Source organism: Xiphias gladius, chromosome 22 (genome assembly GCF_016859285.1).
Source record: "Xiphias gladius isolate SHS-SW01 ecotype Sanya breed wild chromosome 22, ASM1685928v1, whole genome shotgun sequence".
NCBI lineage: Eukaryota > Metazoa > Chordata > Actinopteri > Istiophoriformes > Xiphiidae > Xiphias > Xiphias gladius.
Genome location: NC_053421.1, coordinates 9,484,855 through 9,509,284, shown reverse-complemented (window position 1 = coordinate 9,509,284; position 24,430 = coordinate 9,484,855). Strand labels below are relative to the sequence as shown.

General features: G+C 40.7%; 1 protein-coding gene across 2 annotated transcripts; it reads left to right on the top strand.

Moving 5' to 3' along the window:
• Positions 1-18,905: 18,905 nt before the first annotated feature.
• Positions 18,906-24,412, top strand: LOC120783632 (sialic acid-binding Ig-like lectin 13). 2 transcript variants are annotated; one of them, XM_040116729.1, is made up of 9 exons: positions 18,906-19,055; positions 19,250-19,588; positions 19,676-19,900; positions 21,671-21,964; positions 22,136-22,214; positions 22,654-22,684; positions 22,867-23,037; positions 23,125-23,234; positions 24,079-24,412. In XM_040116729.1, exons 1-9 carry the CDS (start codon positions 19,016-19,018, stop codon positions 24,149-24,151), a joined length of 1,362 nt encoding a protein of 453 aa, XP_039972663.1. In that variant the 5' UTR covers positions 18,906-19,015; the 3' UTR covers positions 24,152-24,412. The 2 variants fall into 2 exon arrangements, with proteins under 2 accessions (XP_039972663.1, XP_039972662.1); XM_040116728.1 differs by having other exon boundaries at positions 22,864-23,037.
• The last annotated feature ends 18 nt before the right edge of the window (positions 24,413-24,430 follow it).

Genomic DNA, 24,430 nt, shown 5'->3' with positions numbered 1-24,430 from the left:
ATTTCAAATAGGATTTGATGACATTATGAATACACTCATCTAGCAACATACAGCGAGATGTGTGTGACGTAATATACACACACAGAAGACACATGTTCCCTCTCAGTTTTCGAGCAGGCTTTAGCTACTTTCCCTTTGAAAGCAGTTGTTTGAAGCAGTTTTCAACTACACCTAGTCTTGTTTTTCTTAATATACATATATATATATATATATATATATATATATAATCACCTGTATCACCTGCATCTCCTGTACCATCTTCAGATGTAAAAAGTTGAATGAAGCAGAAGAGCAGGAAGAGGAGGAGGACGTAACAGGAGGAGAGTTTCCGACAGTAGCCCAGACCTGACAGGTTCCTTCATATCCGACTTCATTCAGTCCCATACAGGGACTCTGCACATGGTAAAGCCATCACAGGCACACGTAATATACACACATACATACACACAGACTCCCACACAGTCTATCTCTCATACACACACAGAAGACACACATGTTCCCTCTCAGTTTCAACCAGGAAGTGGCTTTTACTCATATTTGAACACAAGAAACACAGAGAGATAGACAGACAGCCAGTCGTTTGGCTCTCAGCAGAAGGTTTGTGCCACTGCAGGCTGAGACCAAGATTCCCAGCTGGGAAAATCTGGACAGTAGAAGTGAACAAGGGGTGCTCTTCTTTTGCTCACATCTCCTGCCTGTGCCCCTTTGAGCAATGATTTTGATTTTAAAATAAGGGAGGGGGGGATTACTTAATTACGACATTTTTGAATGTGTATTGCAAGTGTTCAGTATATTAGGCTATTTTTAAGCCAATAAAATACTAGGTTAAAAGTAGGGAAACATTTTTCTCATAGTTAAATATTAAAGCAAAAGTTTGACATTTTGGGGAAAATTTTTGCTTTCTTACAGAGAGTTAGTTGAGAAGATTGATACCATTCTTATATCTGTATGGTAAATATGAAGCTGCAGCCAGCAGCCAGTTAGTTTAGCTTAGTACCATTTTCCCTCAAAAAAAAAACTAATTACAGGGTTTGGGTTAAGGTTGTTCCTTGTGGACACATGAAACCGCCCCAAAGTTTCTAGTCTATCTTTTCTATCTTCAGCTTCCGAATTGAAAGTTTTTTCTTAAGTCACTAAGGTAACCTCTCTGACTGTAAGAAGCACTAAGTAAATTGAAAATTTACTTACTGAGAGTAAGATTTCTGTATGGTAATTAGGAAGCTACAGGCAGGAGCCAGTTAGCTTAGCTTAGTACAAACACTGGAAAAACAGGTAAACATTTCACTAATTAACATAAGATCTCTTTTGTTTATTGTCAAACAAAAAGCAAGGTGTAAAAATTAAACACTGTGGTTTTATGAGGATTATGCGTCAGACTATTTCTTGGCTGGGCACTGGTTGCCTCATGGTGATGACAAGACTCCAGAGATAGTATTAGCGATAACATTTTAATTAGTGAGCTTTAGATGTGCTGTTACGAGGATTTTGTTACCTTTGGACAGGGCCTGGGTAAACATTTTCCCATTTTTTTCAGTTTTTATGCAATGCTACTCTAGCCGACTGCTCGCAGTGACCTCATATTTACAGAGACATGAAATTTGGTATCAATCTTCTAACTCCTGGCAAGAAAGTAGATACGCATATTTCCCAAAAGTCCTTTAAAAGGAAGGGATTATCTATACTGGTACGCAACAGAACATGAACCAGGGCTTTTAGTGTCAAAGATGAAGATGTTTTGCACCCATCCACCAGCCTTTGGCTTTTTGGCTAATTTATATGCTAATTTAAAACAGCAAATACTAACCAAAAATGTGTACATGCTTCATCTAGCCTGGTTAAATGAAAACCTGTCCTTAGTCAGCTCGGTTGAACAAGCCTGAAAAAAGGATGTAATTTTGTCTGCTGCCACTGGGGGTGGGTGGGGGGCTGGGGTTGGGGTGGGGTTGGGGGGGTGGGGGGGCAAACGCCTGCTCATAATAACCACCAGACATGACTCATCCAGCGTGGAATACCACAGCAGCCACAGACAGGTCTCTGGCAGACAGGCAGCAGAAATCTGACCCTGCAGCAGAGTTTGTGAATGGGACAGGAATGAGCAAAACCAGGGTAAATTTAATAGTGCTGCAATAGGCTTCAAAGATTTAGGAGTTTTAAAAATTCATCAAGTGTTTGGTTTGGCCTATTTATGGAAGTCAAGTGTCTAAGTGGCTAAATACTGTGTGTTTTATTGAGAAGATGTATCAGCTTTACTAAGAAGAAACTCTTTTCCCTCCGTGCTTCCCTTTATTTCTTTTGTTTAGTTGATTCTTTGGCAAAGATCCCGCTCATCAAGTCTTCATGTAGAGCTCCTAAAAGACAGCGCAGGGACAACATATCATATTGTCAGATATGATTGTAGCTCTTTATTTCATTGGTTTCAGTTGATTCTTTGGCAAAAATCCCGCTCATCAAGTCTTCATGTAGAGCTCCTAAAAGACAGCACAGGGACAACATATCACCTTGTCAGATATGATTGTAGCTCTGATCATCGTCATTCTTGCCCAGACCTCCCCCGCGGAGAGCACCACTCAATTTGAAGACTAACACATGTTGGACAGTCGAATCATTATTTGCTTATGTGGATTCCGTCCAAGGCTGGAGGGCCTGGAGAGCCAAGAGTGTAATCTGTGGGCATAAGGAATAACATAGAAATAACATATTGTACAACTTAAAGTATGGCAGGGGAGCAAACTGTGAGCGGTCACATTACATGAAAACAGCAGGCAGGAAGTGTTTTGCAACAGCGGAAAATCTTCAGGTCCAGTCTGACCACCAGACGGTCACACTTCATCTGGCCTGGGGGCTGCGGTCAGTGGATGGATACCTTCCCTACCGTAAGGTTGGATATGCCGTCCTTCGTTTGTCTATTGCTCCTGCTCACACTTTTTTCCATTTATCTGACAAATCTAACACTTATCTACTTTTAAACCTTTTGCTTTTCTTATTACTTCCTCCTTTTTCTTTCTCTCCTTTCTTTCTTTTCTCTTTAGCAACCTTACCTCATCATGTTTTTGTCTCTTTTTCCCCCTCTCCCCTACCTTCCCCCTCATTCCTCCCTCTCTCACCCTCTTTCTCTCTCTGTTTGTGGTCAGTCACACTTAATCTAGCTCCATCCATCTGTTTCTCTTCATTCGTTTAGTCTGCTCTGTTTTCGATTAAGATTACATCAGGCTTTGACCTATTAGTGTGCCGTGATCCTTTTGAAGTCATTCTGTGGTTACAGGTTAAGCTCAAAGCCCACCACTCTCCTTACTCTACATAATACAGACAGTATTTGGAGGAAGAAAAAAATAGTATAGGTTCTTAAAACCTTTCAGCCAGGGACCAAAATGACTTTTTTCCCTGGGATCCAGGATCGTTAAATCATACTCTTGTCATGTGGAGACCCACTAGAGGAGGGCCTGCGACCCATTTTGGGTCCCAACCCATAATCCAACCTAGCAATCTGTGAACTGGAATATATTGTTCATTTAACCTCATATCCTGAAGATTTTGATTATATTTTAAAGGTAACTTTCCCAACCAGAGAATTTCTGTTCCTTATTAGGGTTTTAGTTCAAAGTCGAGCTCATTTTCCCCTCTGAACATAATGCAGATCTCTTGTACAAAATAGAATTTTTTAAGGACCCAAAAGAGAAATGTAACTATTATCATTACACTCATTTAAACCTCTAATAATTCTGTTGTATTGATGTGAGGACCAACCAAAGAGGCCCGCAGATCCTACCATCTAGCAGGATATAAATTGGATATACTGTACATCCATGTTGTACATCCATGTTTCCTAACTTCAGATCCCTTATATTACCCCCTCCATCATCTTTGATCATTTGGCTAATAAGTAAAATGCCAGTGTTCATTTCCAGATGTAGATCAAGATATCATCTCTGAAACCTTGAAGTTAACGCCCCGTTCTTTCCTCTACTTGGATGCCTGTGAATAGAGATTGACTGAAATGTTTAACTGTACATCATCATTATTGCTGGGTCAAAGCTCGGGTAAGTAGCCAATTGGCCGAGTCATGACGCTAAACTGACATCTATTGGCCGAGTTGTGGCAGAGTAAGATGTTAAAGTCATTTAAACTCATCAGGCTAAGTGGACACAGTTGACTGAGAGGTCTCGAACTTCCCCACGTCTGGTTGTGGGTAGTTTTCAGTGCCAACAATTCTCAATTAGAACAGTGGATGAGAGGACATCTGGGCTGCTGAGTCTGTCTGCTTGACTTATGTATTTTAATGTGCGCCAACAGGCCTGAAATAATTTCTCAAATTAACCATACATGTCTTTTTTTTTAACAAATAAACATGACTGATTTAACACATCAGTCAATCATGATGGTCTACATTTGCTCCAATGTCAGAGCAGAGTGAAGACTGACTCGCTTTGGCAGTGCCATAAATCTGGTCACTGAATATTCTGTATGTATATGGACGACAACGAACAATTAGTTAAAGCTGCTCTGTCTTCCTCTATGTCCTTATTTCACTGTACTTCTCTTGGTAACTTTTGTGTATTGTGAGACTTCAGGTTGTCCAAGTCTAATTAAAAGAGACAGGTGTGAAAGCAACATGATCACAAGGATGTCACATTTTCACAGTAAAATAAAGTAGGAAATAAGAGTCATCAAAGCAAAGACCTTAAAACAGTCACAGGGTTACAGAAGGAGAAGTAAGAAAAAGTGAAAATTGAAAAACAGCAATTAAGTTGGAGGATGAGGAAGTGGCTGAAGTTACTTAATAAATGCACATATACTTCCTCTTCCGCATCCTCCCCCTTCTGCCCCTTCCACTCCTCCGCCCACCTCACACCACCCGATTCTGATCACCATGCAACTCTCATCGCTATAAAAATCACTTCCACCGCTGTCCAGGTCACGAGCATCCCACAAGTCTCTCTGTTTGACTGGCTGAGGTGGATGAATATATTTTAAGAGGTGAGTACTTCACCTTTAATCAGCTGGAAGGTGTTTATCTCGATAAATGTTATGTTATTCACCCCTCAGTCTCCCTGTGCTTTTCTCCTTCTTCGGTGACATTACAGAGCTTGTGTCAGCGGAGATGTTGGCAGGTGCGTTAGTTCTGGGCACCATCCTCACAACTTTACCAGGTAAGAAAAACACCAAAATATCTCAGAACTGTTTCATCATGGGGTGTAATACCTAACTGAACAGGGTTTTATGTATATTTTTATTACTTTAAAGGATGAGAGATGAGCTGGGAGGCTCTTTCATTGTATTGTATTCCACATTTTAATATCAAAAAGGTGTCACACATGGTGTAAAACAAGTTTCAGTTTAAAAACATAAACGACTGACTTACAGGACCCGTTATGCACGCAAGGGTCTGTAGCCAGGTGCCCTTGCCTTTATGCTCAGGTTATTTATAAGTATTGATTGCCTTTTGTGCAAGGTAGTCAGCCAGGCAGGCAGTTAGCAGCACAGGATGACACCACAGCTGCACATCAAGGCTCATTCTCACTGCTTCTTTTTTATGTGTCACTCTCTGAGCTGAGCAGAACTGTGGTTTAACAAGTTTTCCTCTGAGGAGCCACATGGAAGGAAAAATTTTACTTGTGGGCAGTTGAAATTTACACTTCTTTTAGTTTCCAAAAATGTATTCCCTAAACCTACGGTGTGTTTTATTTTATATGGAAAGCAAATTGTGGATATAACAGCCAGTAAGTGGGAATCTGAGCTGGTCTTCAATAAAATTAGTGCTAAAAAAGTAGGAAAAGCTGAGTGTAGAGTTGCTATTCAGCTTGGTGTGCTTCGCATGATCTTCATGTTTTTAGGTGGAACACAACAAACGTTTGTTTTTTGTGGCCTTTTTATTAGCTGTGTATGTGTGTTTGTACATGTTGCATATGTTCTTCTCGCTGTTTCTGACTCTGACATGTTGTGTCTTTACATTGGTACACCTGTTTGTGTGTGTGTGTGTGTGTGTGTGCGCAGGTATCCAGAGCAGGTGGAGCGTGTCATTTTCTAGGAGGGAGATCTGCGTGTGGGCAGGAACAACTGTCACTCTGCCCTGCCGTTATGACTACCCATCAGGTATAAAAGCAACATTTATTTTGCAATTTTACTTTTGTATCCTCTCTTAGTTATTGGGTAATTATTCTATTTTTATCTTTAAGTATCTATAATAATAATGAAGCCTTAAAATGCTCAAAATAAAACATGCAACCAAGCTCCAAGAGCCAAATCCTCTTGCACAGTTTTGTTCTGGTTCTCTTGAACTCAACAGGCCACACTGTGAAGCGAGTCATGTGGTTCCGTGTGTCTGCGGAGGGTCGCAGGGAGTTCACCCACCACACCGACACAAACCAGATCAGCCTGTCCTACCGTGGACGCACACGGTAGGAGAAACATCAGATATGACGGCTATTTTGAAATGAAATGATGGTTTTGAAAGTTAACATGAATTAGAGATAAATTATGATCATTTAATCCTGGATTTCAGCTACATCGGAGGCAGCTATTCCAGCTGTTCAGTCCAGATTCGGGGTGTGAAGCTGAGTGATGCGGGCCAGTACCACTTCAGGTTTGAGACGAACCAACCGCTGGGTAGATGGACCTCCCCTGACACCGTCACGCTGGATGTAACAGGTACGTTCACACAAACTAAAACTGCTGTCACATCTCTGCTATGACAGTGATGATGGGATAAAATACAGGTGAAGCACTGTACTGGTCTCTCCCAGCCTAATGTCTGTGTGTATTTCAGACCTCCAGGTCAAGGTGCATCCAGCCAGGCCCGCCAACATGTTTGGCTTCGGAGAGACAGTGTTTGTAGGCTGCCAGGCCAGAGGATGTGCTGCTCCAGGAAGGAGCCTTGCACTCTACAGGTGTGTAAGTGTACATGCGCACAATGCACGTGTCTCTGAACTTTCACTGGTGGAAAAAGGAAAAGTGTACTGTTTATTGCACTGTAGATATGATGTGCTGCTCTGCACACAGGAATGGACTAAACCTCGGCTCCTATGAGAAATGGATGATCATCAATCGCTTTGACCAACGGCATGCTGGAGCGTACAGCTGTCGACCAATCCCACCACAAAATGTACAGTCCCCATCCCTCTCCCTGGCCCTGGGACGTAAGTAACCTCACTCAACCAATCAAGCTAACCATAGCAGGGGGTATTCAGGATATGTCTTCGTATCTTATCATGTTAACATGCTTGTAGGCAGGTACACCTGGGACTTGTTAGATACGAGTATTGCACTGGTGTGTTTTATTCTTAGGAAACAATAGAGAAGCACAAGCTAAAACTCTGAGAGCATGTAACTGAGATTTTCAAGAAGAATAGTTTTTCCAACACGTTCAGTAGCATGTGAAGTATTGTAACAATTCTGCTTTGGCAAAAATATTTGATATAGTTTAAACTGTAGTTACATTTTGCATTATTTCAGCTCCACTCTCCTTTTTTTCTGACCCCTTTATCCCCATTTCTTCCTCATATATCCTTCTTTTCTCTCCCTCTTATTTTATTTCTCATCGTCTCTTTTTCCCTCCAGACGGTCCTCGCTCCACCTCCATAGCAGTCTCTCCTGTAGGGGAGGTGTCAGAGGGGGGGTCTGTCACTCTGACCTGCAGTAGTGATGCAGCTCCGCCTGTGGAGAGCTTTGCATGGTTTAAAGGTACAGGACAGTACAGTCTGTTTACTGGAGATATTTCATGCATAGTTGATGACATACAGTAGAAGGTGTTTGGATTATGCTGTAATGTATAGTCATGTGTTTGTGAATCTGCATGTGTGTCTTTATCTGCTCTATAGACATGGAGACTGGCAGCATCCCAGACAGTTTCAGGCCTCATCTCCATCTGTCCCACCTCAAATACACGGACAGAGGAGAGTATTTCTGTGTAGCACGTAACTCACTGGGAACAGACCGCTCCAAACCACAGCTACTCAATGTCACTTGTAAGTGTGTTGCATGTTTTTATGAGTATCACAGGCATGGTATCTTTGCCCCATGTCAAACGCAAACACAGTTCAGAATCAGAACTTCGTGTTTGGAACAGAAATTAATTTTGATTGTTAAAAAAAAAACCCAACCCTTTGTAAACCCATATTCGGTCTGGATGTATGACTCTATCTTAGGTCTTGTTATGTAAATTTGTCAGGTTAGCCTGGGTTAAACTGAATAGGCGGGGGCATGGAAATAATGGAGTCAACGGGAAGTGATACAAACTCAATTTAGCCTTCTGTCTGCTGATTTCCCATACTTTAACTTTACTATTTATAAAAAAATATGGCTCAAAATGCAATAGATATGAAGTAATTAATGAATTAGTCAGTCAGCAGAAAAGTAATCAGCAGCTGGTTTTAACATCAATTAATTGTTCTAGTCTTTTTTTTTTTCTTTTTTGAGCAAAATGCCAAATACTCACTGGTTCCACCTGCTGGGAAGAGCTGTTCTTCGTCATATATGTCAGCCAACTGAATGTTTAGGGGCTTTAGACTGTTGGTCTGACAAAATACGTAATTTGAATAGCCTTGCGCTCTGGGAAATTCACTATTTTCTGTCATGGTACAGTCAAAACAATAAGTACATTCATTGAAAACATAATTGGCAGATTAATCCTTCATGAAATGATTGTTCATCGCAGCCTTGAAATACAATGTAAAGCTGGTTCAATAGGTCTGGGATCCGAACATCTGAGACTCAAGATTAATTCTCCTGGGCAAAAACAGCATGATGGATTTTGTAAGCTTTGCTGGAAAAATATTATGCTTTGTTTTTCTTGACTATGGTCCTGCTTACATGCCTACTTTCCTTCATACCTAAAACTAAAAGCTCTTTGTGCTTTATGCATGGTATCTTATGTTAGCTTGACAATGAGTTGAGTCTACAGGTGGTTTTAAAATGTTAGAGGCTTGAGACATCAGCCACACTGCACGGTGTGAGGGCACCTGCCACCATAAAGCTTTTGCTCACAGGAATAATGGTGTTTTTCTCTCTGTCTGCCCGTTTAGACTCTCCAAAGAACACGCAGGTGCTGGTGAGTCCTCGGGGTGACATCAGAGAAGGTTCATATGTAAACCTGAGCTGTGTCAGCAACGCAAATCCTCCTGCCAGCAGGTAGGAGCAATCAACATGGAGAAATTCCTACCAAGCAATACATGGAACACATGCCAGAGCTGAACTGAGTTTAATTCTGTTACATATTTTTTTCTTATCATGGTCCTTATTATTGTTTTTTCTTTTTTCTTTTTTTTTTGTCATCATTTTAAAATTATCTAAATTCAAACTTTCACTATCCTTTAAGGATTGGAAATTAGGAGTGGACAACTTGGAGAAAAACTGTTTAAATACTGTTACATACTCCATAGTTGCCCAGTCCTATTTTTATCATCAACGTCATCACCACCACCCTCTCTCCTGCAGGTACGCTTGGTATCATATATTAGGTGATCAGGTGTTGGCTAAAGGAACATTTCAGAACCTGACGTTCTCATCAGTGCGTGCTCACCATGCTGGTCAGTACTACTGCACAGCATCGAACAGATTAGGATACCAAACCTCGCCTGTTGCGACACTCACTGTACTCTGTAAGTAGTGGGTGTGTTGTGTGTGTGTGTGTGTGTGTGTTTGTGTGTGTGTGTGTGTGTGTGTGTGTGTGTGTGTGTGTGTGTGTGTGTGTGTGTGTGTGTGTATGACATGGCACTCTTCTAGGTTTAGATCATATCATTTTTTTTAATCAGAGCTAGATGTGCCTGAAACATTGTTATCAATACTAATATTTACTTATTCATATACCCATACTACTCGATCATTGTCAGACCAGTATTGGCCAACCTATCCTTCCTCTATACATCAACACCTCTAAAGTTTCACTCCTCCTTTCCCTGCCTGTCTTTATAGCTACCTCTTCTCAGTCTTCTTGCTCCCCCATACAGTATGTCCTGTTTCTGTCCTGAGGAGATCATTCTATCACAGATTATCTAACTGTACTTTTAGGCTATGTCTTTGTAAAGTAATAATTTAACACACCAAAATCAGACTAGGATCCATTTATAGAAACACTTATAACCACGGGGGATTCAGCAAACACTCCAGACCCTCACCTTCTCCAACCCCTGATTCTTTTCTCTGAATTTGAATTATTGTCACATTGAATTTGTGTCCCAAAGATTCACAACACTGTAGAATGGTCCCTTTAAAAAACCTTTATGGCGTTTGGAAAACATACAACATTTCAAGGCCATTTTATCTGTAGCAATATAATCAGCATAACATAAATTCCACTCCATGTCTCTCTCTTTCTCTCCCTCTCTCTCTCCAGATCCTCCTAAGAACACCTCAGTTCTGGCTCGTCCCTCCAGTGTGGTGGATGCTGGCCGACCGCTGACTTTGACCTGCAGCAGTCAGGCCAACCCAGCAGTGGACAACTTCACATGGCACCGCTTACCTCTGGACGGGGGCTCTGTACAATGTTAGCATCCTAAAAATGTGATTCCACTCAAGGTTAACATTACAAAATCATCAATATTTAACTCTCTCTGTGGTAAAATGTTTGTAGTCAGTAAAACTTCATGCGCTTTGTGCTCCTGTTCTGCTTATCTATTTGTCTATCTGTATCTCAAACAGTAAGTGGATCTTCTCCCTTTCTGTGCTCCGTCATGCAGCATGGGGCACCAGGTCCGGTCCCATTTTCACCTTTTCAGAGGTCAGCCCTGGAGAGAGCGGTCAGTACTACTGTGAGGCCAGGAATCGAATCGGAGCCCACAGCTCTCCTGTCCTCACTGTACGAGTCAGAGGTACATAGAGATTCATGCGTGGATATTTTTTCATCTTTCAGACTTCTAGTCAGTCTGTCTTTGTGTTTTGACAAAATAAAAGTGAAGCATTTTTTGTTTGTTAGTACAGAGATCTATAAAAGTGGAGATTCCAACTTTTATTTTTAGCCACGCTAGCAGCTCTTTGTTGGTCGGGTGGTAAGTCCACCCCTTTGGCCAAGACTGCTATATCTCTGTTAAGACAGTTTGTTATGAGATTATGTTATGAGGTTGTTATGAGACAGTTCTCCAATGTGGATTTTCTGTTCATACTTGAGGCTATTGTAGGTTGCTTTTTTTTTTTTCATATTCTGCATTTAGCCATTGTGCTCAATTGCTGCTCATGTTAACTAAGTTGGTCTGATAATTCCAACCAATGAACTACTGTTGCAGTTATTGTGATTTATATACTTCCTGCAGAGAAGATTTTCCTTAAAAATATCTTCTCAACACTAGGTAGATGATGAAGTGGTCATATGCTGAATTACTACTAAGATATATCAATTGGCAGTAGTTACATCTCTTTGAAACTGGATTATTGCTTGACAAGTGCAAGTTTTTGAAACTAGTAAGAAGGCTGCTGTATCAAAGCAGACTAACCTTTGAGGCAAAAAAGATAACAATGGAAGTTTTTATGTGGTGATTTTCATGAGTTGTGAAGGTTACCTTCACGCTCAGTCTGGAGGCCAATACTGGTTCATCTCTGCTGACAACTGTTCCCTGACACTCTCCTACATTTACTGTTCCATTATTTTTCTCTTTTTTCTAAGTCATAATGTATGCCTCTGTCACTTTTAGGAGTGCAGCGGAAGAGATGAGGTGTCACTGATAACCTCAGTGAAACACCTCTGCCCCTTTTGTTTTACATCTATGTGTCTGATTATCTCAGACAAATGAGAAAAACCATGTTTCAAGTGTTTATGTGATATTATGGCAAAAGGGGTGTTTGGTTAGGTTTCTGTGAGATTGAAATGATGAGTGATGAAACCTCCCTGTCACTATCATAGCATGAGATCCAGGCTCTGGTCTTCATTGTGTATGGTGTCATGATTGCTGACTGTTTTTCTATGAGTCATTGGGGGGGGTGATGAGGTGCTGTGGAAAACTACTATTTGAGTCTAGACAGCTGAAAAAATGGAGTTAGGTTTGGAAGTCAGAACTGGAAACACAAGTCTCAAGTCTAGACTGCTGCAAGATGATGCACAGCTCTTTTCCCGTTCCTCACTTTCTCTTTCTCTATTTTTATGTCTAGTGTTCTTTTTTAGCTTGCTGCACTTCTATTTTTGATCTTCTCATGATGTCTCATCCCTCCATCATTTCCTGTTTTTACTTCATTCTTCTGCTGATTTCATGCTGATAACCTTTATTATCCCTCCACTGGCAGGTCGTCTTAAGGTGATTGCCTTGGCGTCAGCAGTGGGCGTGTCTGCTGGACTCATCACTCTAACCGTGGCCATTATGATCAGGTGACAGGTAGTACAGTGGTACCAGAAAGTTTGTGAGCTCTTTGAAATGTTTTATATTTCTACACACAACTGACCTAAAATGTGTCCAGATCCCCATCTAAGCCCTAAAGTTAAATAAAGAGAATCCAATTTAAAAAATAACACAAGAAACATAATACAGTACTTTTTCATTTATTTATTGAGCAGAATTTTCAAATATTAAATATTTTGTTGTAAAAAGTTTGTGAACCATTGCTTTCAGTAACTGGTGTGACCCTTTGAGCAGCAATAACTTCAACCAAACGTTTCCAGTAACTGTTTATCAGACCTGCACATTGAGCCCTTACAAAACCTCTTCAGCCTTGTGATGTTGGTGGGCTTCCCTGAATGAACTGCTCACTTCAGGTGCTTCCACAACATTTCTATTGGGTAGAGGTCTGAACTTTGACTCAGCCACTCCAAAACGTGACTTTTCTTCTGCTTTAATCATTTTATGGTGGACTGGCTTGTGTGTTTCGGGTCATTGCCTTGCTGCAAGACCCATTTTCTGTTGAGCTTCAGTTCATGGATGGGAACCCTGAAATATTCCTGAAGCATTTGTAGTTACAATGCTGAATTCATAGTTCCATCAATGATGGCAAGCCATCCTGGTCCAGAGGCAACCATGATACTGCTACCACCATGTTACACAGCTCATGGTTCATGGTTTGTCTGATGGTAGAGTCATCAACAATGACCTTAGCAATGCCAGAGAGGCCTGTAGATCCTAACACGTCACCTAGGGTTTTTTGGTGACCTACTTGGATATTAAACTCCTTGCCCTTGTATTGATTTTTGTTGGATGACCACTCCTGGGGAGAGTAGCAACGGTGGTGCATTTCCTACGTTTTTACAGGATCTGCCTGACGGTGGATTGGTGGAACCCAAACTCTTTAGAAATGGTTTTGTAACCTTTTCCAGTCTGCTGAAGAACCACAACTTTTTCTCTGAGGTCCTCAGAAATCTCCTTTGATCGACGCATAGTACACGTCCACAGACCTGCGTGATGAAGATCAGTGTTTGATAGTGAAGACCGAGGTTTGTGGTCTTTAAACAGAGCAGGGCCTCCCACACTCACACCTGACTGTCACCCCATTGACTGACACACTTGACTCTAATTAGCCCCTTAAATGAACTGATAATTCACCAGGTCACAAATTTAATATTGAGTCATTTGCTCTATAAATAAATGAAAAAGTACTGTATTATGGTTTATTTTATTTTATTTGTTTAATTGGATTCTATTGGAATTGGATATCTAGTTTTAGAACTTAGATGAGGATCTGGCCACGTTTTAGGTCAGCTGTATGTAGAAATATACAACATTTTAAAAGGCGCATAAACTCTCTGGCACCACTGTGAACTGCTATTTACTCACTGTCTTCGATATAATTTAAAAAAGAATTTTTAGTTATCACAGTTTTTGTCCTGTTTTCAGGAGGAATAAAAAATAAACTTATGCCCATTATAGCTTATTTCTGAGCATGAGTTTGTTGAATATTTTATGGATGTTTGCAGGAGGTTATTCCTCAATCAGCCAGTATTGTGGGTTTAATTGCCTTAATTTTGTAGTAGGCGTTATCACTTGTTTATGGTTTGATAATCATACCTGTGTCTTCACAGTAAGAACATGCACAGAGTAGACATGGAGTCAGTAGAAGTCGAAAATAAGGTACAGTAATCATTAAATATTAATTAGTAATTATTTTTCATTAGTCGTAAAATCACTCAACATCTCCACTTTTTGTTGAATCTGTAGCTGAAACTGGCTTTTAATACTTAAATAACAAATGAAAATAACATTCCACAATAAAGTCAGGATATTTTCTAAAGTTGTCTATGATGTGCTATTGTAATGCTCTCTTTTACTCTTTCCCTTGTTCCTTGTTTCCTTGTGTGTGTGTGTGTGTGTGTGTGTGTGTGTGTGTGTGTGTGTGTGTGTGTGTGTGTGTGTGTGTGTGTGTGTGTGTGTATGTGACCATGACCCCAGCGTCTATCAGTGACAGCTGACACCATGTTCTACGAGTCAGCCCAACGAGCCTTCCCAGTGAGAAAGGGCAAGATGTCCGACATACCAGTGAGCAACTCAGTATAGAGTCTTACATAAATGTAGAAAATAACTACAACATGTTACAAATTATCTGAAGTTTTGATGAGTTTCCTATATGTGTGTGTGTGTGTGTGTGTGTGTGCGTGTGTGCAGGAAGAGCCAGAGGAGTTGAGTGAGAGTTCCCACCCCTCCATTGTTCCTCTAAAGGATGCTCCACCAATCACAGAGGTTGAAACTCACAACCCCGCCCCCAACTACATCACTGTCCACTACTCCAGGTTGTCCTGGTACACGCCCTCCTCCTCCTCCATCTCAGTCGCTTTCTCCTCTGAACTACATCCCCCTGTCTGAGTGTTTCACTTTCCGTCTTCCTTCCTCCTCTTTTTTTCATTCTGCAGCATTCTGTCATTTCCTGTCTCCCATCTACACCATCTGTTCTCTACAGATCTGTTGACCACAGCAGCTATCTACTGTTTTATGTCTTACAAATTTTATTTTACAACTACAATGGCTTATTCATTCCATCTCCCTCTTGCTTTCTTCTTCATTCTCCTGTCATCACCTCCTCCCTGGTCTGTTTCATTCCTCCTCTCCTTACTCTTACTTCTGTGATCTTCACCACCTTCCTCTGTTTGTGAGATGACAATAAATCTCTCGTCCCACTTTTGACTCACAAAATAATATATCTGTTTATGATATAATCTGAGTCAGATGTCCAGATGAACTCATATGGTTTCTGTTCGTTGTTGATGCTGGTTCAGTGCAGACCAGGTGCAGGTCCAAAACCTGCCACCAGGTGGTGATAAAAAATCAAGGGACTCCTCCAAAGTTGTTTACACTTTACTGCCCCAGCCTCGCCACTGAATAGTGGGGAACAGGTACAACAATGTACACCTTTAAGTAATGTCTTCAAACCTCAGAGATACAGTTTTGTCCAGTTTTGGATGTTGCTTTTATGAGTATTCTTGACTTGAAATGGTTCCTGTATAATTTCGTCTTGTATGTACATTGGAACCTGTCAATACTATAGTCACCCGCATGTAGTATTATGCTGAAAATGGATGAGTTTTTACAATAATCCGGCTAAGTTGTACCCCTAAAAGAAAAACAATGCCACATAAAACGATTTTTTCTTAAAAATCGATGTTCAGAGTTAACTCTTATCTTAAGAATGTACCAAAAATGAAGAGTCTCAGTGGTGCCACAGCTTTAACCATGCAGGAATAAAGAGCCAAAAGGAATTTAAACAGTTGAATGAAATGATAATGAAATTATTAGAATCAAATTGTGTTTTATTGTTCTATCAAGTCATCTGTATTCAGTTATGTTCTGTTCTACTTAAAGGCCTCTCATCTTTCTGCTCTTGTTATTCTAATCTATTGTACTATTCTCCACTACTCATTCCTATTTTCTTCCTCAGCTGAGCAACACATCAGCCTTCCTCATGTGAACCAGTCACTTTGCACCCATCCGCCCAGAGAGGACTGTGGAAACCAGAAACTACCCCTTGTGAACTCTAACGATGCCTTACACTGTTGTGGGCCAGACACGTTGTTATTGGATTCTCCATGGTTCTTCAGACCTGCCTCTGCACTGTGTTGCATGCCTTTCCTTTTTTGTTTTGTTTTTCATCTTGCCACTACTATTTGCATTCATATTGCAACCACGAATATGTAGATGGCATAATATGACTGGTAGCTGCATTAACCCCTAGCATCCTCCGTCTACTGAAAGTGTTAATCATTGTATTCAACGGTAATTGCCTCCAATAAAAATGACAGTCTGGTATTAAACATGATAGTGGACAAAACCTGGCATCTATAAAGAATATGCAATATTTGACATGAATTTCCACACTGTATTCAACAATATTCTAAATAAGCTTGTTCTGATAGCTGATGCTGCAACATTTATTCAGTTTATATAGCTTGCTTCCAGTAAATCACTTCCTTTTTTATGTGGTGTAAGATAAGTCAGCAATCATGCAAATTACATGTTGTAGTTTGTTACGCTGAAGAAAAATAAAACTAAAAAAATGTTAGAACTTGAATATATTTTGCAATGTTTGCAGTTCACAAACAGTTAGCGGCAATGATAGATTAGTAAGGTGTTGAGAGTGAGGAAACTGTCAGCAGTAAAGTTAGAGGGATGCCATGCTTCAGTGCATTTCGTTAAAATTTGATTTTGAGTTTCATCTAAGACCAGAAAAAAGTTTCAGGCTTTGTGAAACATCAGTCATTGGAATCAACCAAACATAAACATGTCTAACTTAATAGACTTAGAGTATAGGTTGTTTGCTTTGGTATGCTGAAGGTATATAATAGGACATGCAGTCATCATGACAGGTTTGTAGTGGGAGGTTTGAACATCCCCCACTACCCCCAATACACTGCAATGGCCATTACCCAAACATACATTATGAACACCACCACTACCCATCTTACCAGATCTGATCCCCCACTTAGCAACCTTGGATCCAGTTCTCAGAAGAACAGGTGCTAATGAATTTCAAGTAACTAGTCACATGACAACTGGTTATGGCATTTTCTGTATACACCTATGCGATATAATGTAATCAGTGGCCACTTCAGAATGCAGATTTGGTTTTTTCAGGAACACAGGGAAAGTCAAGAGCACAGAAAAGTGAGGCCTATGGTCAGTATGAAGTTCAACCACTGACCTGAAGAACGTAGCAAAATGGTTCTCAAAATGAGCCCCAAAGCTCATCACAAGTGTCCAACAACGCGTGGCCTGCAGCCAGACAAAAAGCCAACTCAAGGCGCTGCCTGCACAAAACTCCGGGAACCAAATACACACAAAACTGCAACTAACACATAGTGCTACAGCTACGTTCAACTATAAGTAAACCCTTTGATACAACTAAAGGTAATACGAGGTGTGGAAATCATCAAGATTATGAGTGGCATGTCTGCTGTCTTAGGTGTTTAACGTGCAGATGCAAAAGAGGATGATACAGAGTAGATGTCAGCATTTCGCAGAGAGCAAATGAGCACATGGACCTTGTGAAATACATCAGCTGACGCCCCTCTCATGTCGAGCAACTGCACACTGAGGTTGGGACAACCTCTAAGACAGTGGGAGGGGCGTTGCAACTTACTTAGTGACTATTTCATCTTTACAGATGTGCGACTGTGGATTGCAACATCCCGGTACACATTTGTGATTTTCCTAAATGACACAGCATCGTGCACCAAAGACATCATCTTGCAAAATGTGAAATGAAAAACCACGGCGACATTTTGGCGATTTCAAAATGATACTGACTGCCATCAGGGTCATACTGTAGGTCTGCAACCTGAACATAAAAACACCCACGCAAGGCCCAAAATTTTTACTTTCTACATTCTACACAATCTTGAAGCCTCACCCCTTTTCTTGCATTACATATCACTCAAAATTACAAACAGTTACAAAAAGCATTCATTTAATTTTATGGGGGGGGGGTTTGTTTTTTTTCTGAAATCTCGCCCTGTCTAACCCACATAATGCAGAGGAAAATGTTTTGTGCAATCAATGTGTCACTATCGTGCACTAATTGGAACGTTTCCTCGTTTGATGTGGACCCACAGCTTTTATTTCTCTTTCCCCCCTTTTTCTCATTACCACCACCAGATATGAAAACTGGAAATCTGCTCATTAGATCATATGATCTGTTTGAAAACAACGTTTGTGAATCAGGAACAGTTGTATTTAGTCACCAGTTTCTTATTGTTATTTACATGCCTAGATCCACCATATGTGACACCCTTTAAAACCACCTGTGGATAACATTGATTACGTTGGCATCTGACCACAAGAGAGTTTGGCCACACAAAAAAAGAAGGCAAGAGGTGGGCAGAGGGTGTACTGGCAGTAAAGAAAAGCTTTCTGTCATCATTTTGAAACTCCAGTGTTTCTCCAAAAAACACATATAGAAAGCTCTATTGTTTTGCAGTGACCTTTTTTCCCAGACAAATGTATAATGTATTTTATTTGTGCGTATATATTTGTATATTTGTATATTTTGCGCAAGGGTTCGAGATGGAAGGAGGACAGTTTCTATTAATTTTCCAGAGTTATTTTACTCCCTCTCTCCACAATTGGATTTTCACCCTGCAAGGAGCTAAAACTGTCCGCACTCCAGATGACACGGGTTGCAGCCCTTCATCCACTGCGCTGCGTACTGAGATCGTTGCATCGAGCCTTTCGCTGCGTTTTCCGTTTATGTGATCGGCTGTGGCACATTCCCCTTCAATACGTTCAATGCCCACAAATCTGAAACATTTCGGCCAATAAGCATCTTCCACAGGGAGCCCGGGGCATTTTGCACGGAGGAAGAAACTAACGGGGAATTGCCGGCCAGCTGCATGGGGACGCTCCCCCCTCAGCGTGTGAACACGCCACTTTGCATGGTGGCAGCTGCGTGTGTGTGTGTGTGTGTGTGTGTGTGTGTGTGTGTATGTGTGTTTGTTTTCATGTCGTCGGCACTCTGGATGTGTGATGGTCGGAGGAGAGGAGGGAGGGGACACCCACCAACTTCTGCTTTTCACTCCACAAAATCATTGCGCTGGGTGAGCAGTAAGTCAGTTTGCTTCAGATGGTGAGTGCTTCTAGCATTTTGCTGTCCGCCGACTGTATAGTCATTAACTGTTTATTTAATAATGGAAAGCTGGATTCTCATGATCCTGGTTACTATGCCAGGTAAGGAAACTTTTTTTTAATTATTAATATTTCAATGTATGGAAAATTTCTGTCATCTTATACAGCCTCTGCCTAGAACTTTGACATACAATTAAATACATTTAATCTAGTCTATGGGCTATTACCAATTCTTCTGGGAACTAAATCTCTACCCAAATTTAATTAACTTTATCTTTCACTATTTTTGCCCAAAGGTGTCTGGAGTGGAGACTGGAGTGTGACCTTTGAAAATCAGTGTGCTTTGAAAGGATCATCAGTAGTAATAAAGTGCAGCTATGACTACCCTTCTGGTCATTTTGTCACTTCAGTGGACTGGTCTAAAGCCAGGTATGCATCTGGTCGGTGGATGCTGTTCCCCCTTTCTAGACTCCTTTCACCCCAAGACCACTTTAAATATGTGGGCAACTTAAATGGTAACTGTAATCTGGAGATCAACGATGTACGACACACTGATGAAGGAGCATACTTTTTTAGTTTTGTGACAACATTCAACAGATGGACAAGTAAAACCTCCGCTCGCTTGTACGTAAAAGGTAAACAACAAAATAATGGAAGACGGTTAATTTCTCATGAAGTGAAAAGGTTTTATTAAAATGGTTGGGTTTCTGTTCCTGGACCAGAGTTAACCACGGTTGTACAGCCAAGCACTGTGACAGAGGGAGATAATGTCAGCCTGACCTGTGTGTCAGGTTGTCCTACACCTACAATCGTTGTCTGGTTTAGAGATGGACAACCTGTACTGAAACCAGTCTTCCAGGCCAGAAGAGAGGATGCCGGAAGATATTACTGTGCCGTCCTGGGACAAGAGACAGTGAGATCTGCCTCTGTGGCTCTGAATATCCAATGTAAGTACACGATTAACACTTAAGCTCAGTCAATAGGCTCTTTTCAAAGCAGGCATGGCTCCATTCATTAAAGTCTCCCATTAAGCCATGACAGTGTGACCGGGAGTCAGCAAGCATAATACCAGGACCATGAAAGTGAAGCAGCTAAATGAAATTCAGCCATCATTGATTTTATCACTGTGACATGTCAAAATGACGTCTAAAATGACGTCTATTGCTAAAGCCCTATTGCTCTGTTATGTTATCAATCTGTCTCCTCCCTTCCAGCCAATGTGCATCTACTTTTTGTAAATATACTTGATTTATTTGGTGAAATCAGTGAGTGGCTACAGCTGACCAGTCAGTAGGAATGATCAGATTTTCATCAAACAGCTTGTTTTATTTAGACGTACAAAGGACTTTTGGCGTCAGGTACATCAATATAATGAGAGGGTAGTAGGTCTAGAGGCACAGTTTTGCCGAGGGTTAAATATATTGGGAGCCCCCTCTTCCACTGAAGATCTGTCTTCCAAATTTTTAGTCTGGACGCTGAGTAGGAGGCCCCTTTATCCAGCAATGGAAGTCACCCCATACTCCCTCTATTGATAAACGAAATCACAGCCTTTGAGAAGCTGTTATATGCACTAATTCATTGAATTGATAAATACCTCATGAACTGGGAAAAGTATCTGCCTTATATATCTCCTGTGGTGACTCAGCTCTAGTCAGCTCAGCATATACATCCCCACTTCTCTTCAACCCTATTCTCCTATAACACACCCCACAGCCCTCCAGTGTAAGTATGATGACATGCTACACTGAGAACTCTCATTTGTACAGGAAACAAGCACGCAATGTGGATGCAGAGGTTGACTGGTTCTCATGTTGCGTTCAAGAGGTGTCAAAAATTCACCCTTGACAAAGTAGGAAACTCCGAATTAACCTGATAGAACCTGATATCATGACTTCACTTTTATTATTGCCCCATTCTGCATGTCAGTTTGTTAATCAGGGTGTGTCAAAAGATTCTTACAGGATTCATTGTGAAAGGCTCAGGGCGAGATAAAAAATGTTCATACTGACTTATATTTGCACAGGAGCTTACACATGTACATCAATTTGACCTAATATTTATCAACCTTAAAGGGAAAGGAATTTAAAGAGATAAACCTGTTTGTTTGAAAAACTCATCTTTCATGAAATACACATATCAAGTTAGAGATCGTGTCTGGGAGAAATAGTTAGCTCTTGGAGAAAAATCAATCTATTAATCGCAAAATCTATAAAATTCAATATATGAAAGTATTTTGACAGAAAATGCATAATTAAAGTAGACCATCCTAATGAGTGTCCTCTAGCTTAGTGGTCCCCAAGCTTTTTGGCCCTTGACCCCTTCAAACAAAGTAATTCTGCACCCTATTCACAGGCTATGGTCTTACTTGTGAGAAGCTCAACCAAAGAGAGATTTTTGCATCTCAGATTGTTTCATTTGAAGGATTTCTAGGGGTCTAAAGAGATGAATGTATCCAGTATCTCACAAGAAAAAAAGAGAAAAAAAAAATATATATATATATAAAAATAAATAAATCATTGGGAATGTTCTTTTTTTTTTTTTTCTCTTTTAGCCCTTTAATCATCATGAGGCCCTTAGATTTATCAGTTTGAGGTCCCTTGGTGGGTCCCCAGATTGAAAACAGCTGCACTGTTGTACAATAGTAGAGCAAGTTAGCTCTATTGTCTCATTTAGGAATAAAACTATTAACAAGTACAATGTTTGTCCTTTTTTTTCAGACCTCCCAATTAACATTTTTGTTTCGGTGGATCCACCACAAGTGGCTGAGGGCAGCAGTGTGAATCTGACCTGCAGCAGTGTGGCTAACCCTGCGGCAGACTCCTACACCTGGTACATGAGAGCTGTTTCCAGCTCCGGCTCCAGCCCCGTGCTCCAGGTGGGCTCAGGACAGGTGTTGTCTCTGCCCTCTGTGGAGGCGTCTCACGCTGGACTCTACCTCTGCCAAGCCAGGAACAGTGTGGGGGAAAACAACTCCACTGAGGTGCTGCTGACCATGACGGGAAAGGCGCATGGTTTGTGTCACTTTAGGAAAATTACTTTTTACAGTGATGGACTGCTAAAAAAAAAAAAAAATCCTACATTCATCATTATATTCAACAGAGGAGGGTTTAAAGCGGCACTAGACAGAAGGGCTTATTTTTCCTTCCAACAGTGATCTAACCCCGTTGTGTGTTTCTCCTCAGGCACCCAGCCCCTCTCAATCGTAGCCGGAGTTGGAGCCTTTCTTTTTGTGACAGTTGTGATAGCTCTTCTTTTGCACCGGTGAGTCAATGAATAATGGGGAGAGTGAGTGTGACAGAATGACCCGTGTCATTTTCAATTTTGGCATCTTTGTGCCATCGCCACATCTCCTTTTCCCAATGATATATAACGTTTTTGGTGTGTTTTGGCTAATCTTGTCATGGCTTGCTTATGTGAGTAATCTTAATTTCCGATTTAACCGCTTAACTTTCATACGTGGCCTCAGCTCACTTCGAAAATGGTGAAAAAAAGAGGGTCAGTAAAAAATGTGAGTTTACTGAACAGTTGTTTATAGAAGTATCAAGCTGCTGTGTTTCCCCTTATTACATAACACCTTCTCTGACGTGCTGCCACGAGATTGAGCAAAAGTTAAGAATGCTCTGTTCTGAGTGTGGTAACAGTTATGTTTTTTCACATTTACTGACTGATTTATTTTGGTTTTCGCTGTCTTGTTTGGTAGGAGGAAACAGAGACCACATGCCGAGGACAAAGTGAGTACATCCAATAAAAGTCATCAGAGAGCTGATCTGAATCGGATTAAGCTCTCATGATTAACTGTCAGTGATGCAAGGATTTGTGGGAATTTGGACTTCTCATTCAAGCAGTAACACAGACAAAAGGTGCACCTGTGGAAGAAAACCTAATCTCACTTTTCTTATTTACTCTGTAGCAGACTGTGTTTCACTCCAGGCTCATTGGAAGAGGCTCGAGGTCTTCAGCCAAAAAAGATCAGTTTGACAATGATTATGCCACCATCCACACATTTCCATCCTCTCCTTCACTTGTTCCTGTCGCTCAGGACATTGCAAATCATTCGCGGAGGAACTCACACCATGAACATGATGTAAATATGGTGCACAAACATGAATGGTCAAAGGCAAAAGACATAACACAGATTTTGAGTAAATTCACTCCTGTCCTCTCCCTGCAGGCCCCCACTTCTTATGAACCTGAAGTTACCTACTCAACAGTGACCATCAAACCCAGAAACCCCAGTTTTCCACATCACATAAACAACAGCAGAGCACCACAAGGCTCCTGGTAGGTTTACTGTCCAAACATTGGACATTACAGCACTATAGCGTCACTGCACTTTATTATGCACTGGCGGTCAAGTCTAGTTCATATGATTAGCTCTTATTCACTGTTACTGTGCAATCATAAATAACCAAGTTACAAAATGACATGTGAAAATGATGAATGAAAAAAAAGAAAAAAAAAAAGACTAAACTTTTGACCTTCACAGAGAAAAAGTAAAAAGTTCCTGTTGTTGGTGACCAGAGCTGTAGCCAGGATTCTGCAATGACTGAGGTCATGGGTGCAAATTCTTTCCTAGCGTAACCTAAAAAACCAAAGAAAGTTTTGACTCCACTAAGAAACTCTTTTATTCTGAATTTGCTTTGCCTTCACTCTGAAAACACCATGAAACCTTTTAATTTTGTTCTCTGTAAATTTCTATCTCCCAACATTTAAGATATTCAGTCTAAATACCTAATGTAGTTTCAAATATCTTTATTACCATGTGTAATATGTGTATTACAATTGAATGTAAACTTCTCCTCTGGTCATTAAAATGCCCAGAGGAGAGATATTTTTTATATTTATTTATTTTATAAAAAATCCGAGAACTATCATTCTGGTGGACATCACCTCGCTGTCCTCAGAGGTAGCTACAGATGATAACGATACTGAGCTTAAACTGCACACGTTATTCTCTGAACCAACAAAAAGAGTTTATGAATAAAACCGATGACACCCATATAACTGAAGCATATGGATGTGGTGCAAGGTGTCAATGCTGCTATGAACCTGCCAGTATCAGGGTAGGCACAGGAATAACACATGGTGCCATTAATACTCATTAATACCATCATTTTCTCCCAAGGTCCAAAGCAGGAGAGCCCAAAGACTTTGTGATCTACGCTACAGTGGCTAAATCCAGCGGATCCACAGCTTAGTCTCAAAACAACCCAGTGTTTGTTAAAGGGTTGAAAATGTCTTTTTGTTATACTTTGTATTTATGATGTATTTATTATATTAGTGTTTTTGCACAGTAGTACTTACTGTTTTACCTATAATATTTGATATACCAAAGAGAATGTTGGGGGGGGGGGTCTGTGAACCCTCAGATTTCTGGCTTTATAGCTCTGTAATGGATACAGTATACTACAGTTTAATTATTCTGGGCATCAGTTTACAGAAAATCTATAAAGAATAAATGTGACATTATCAAACAA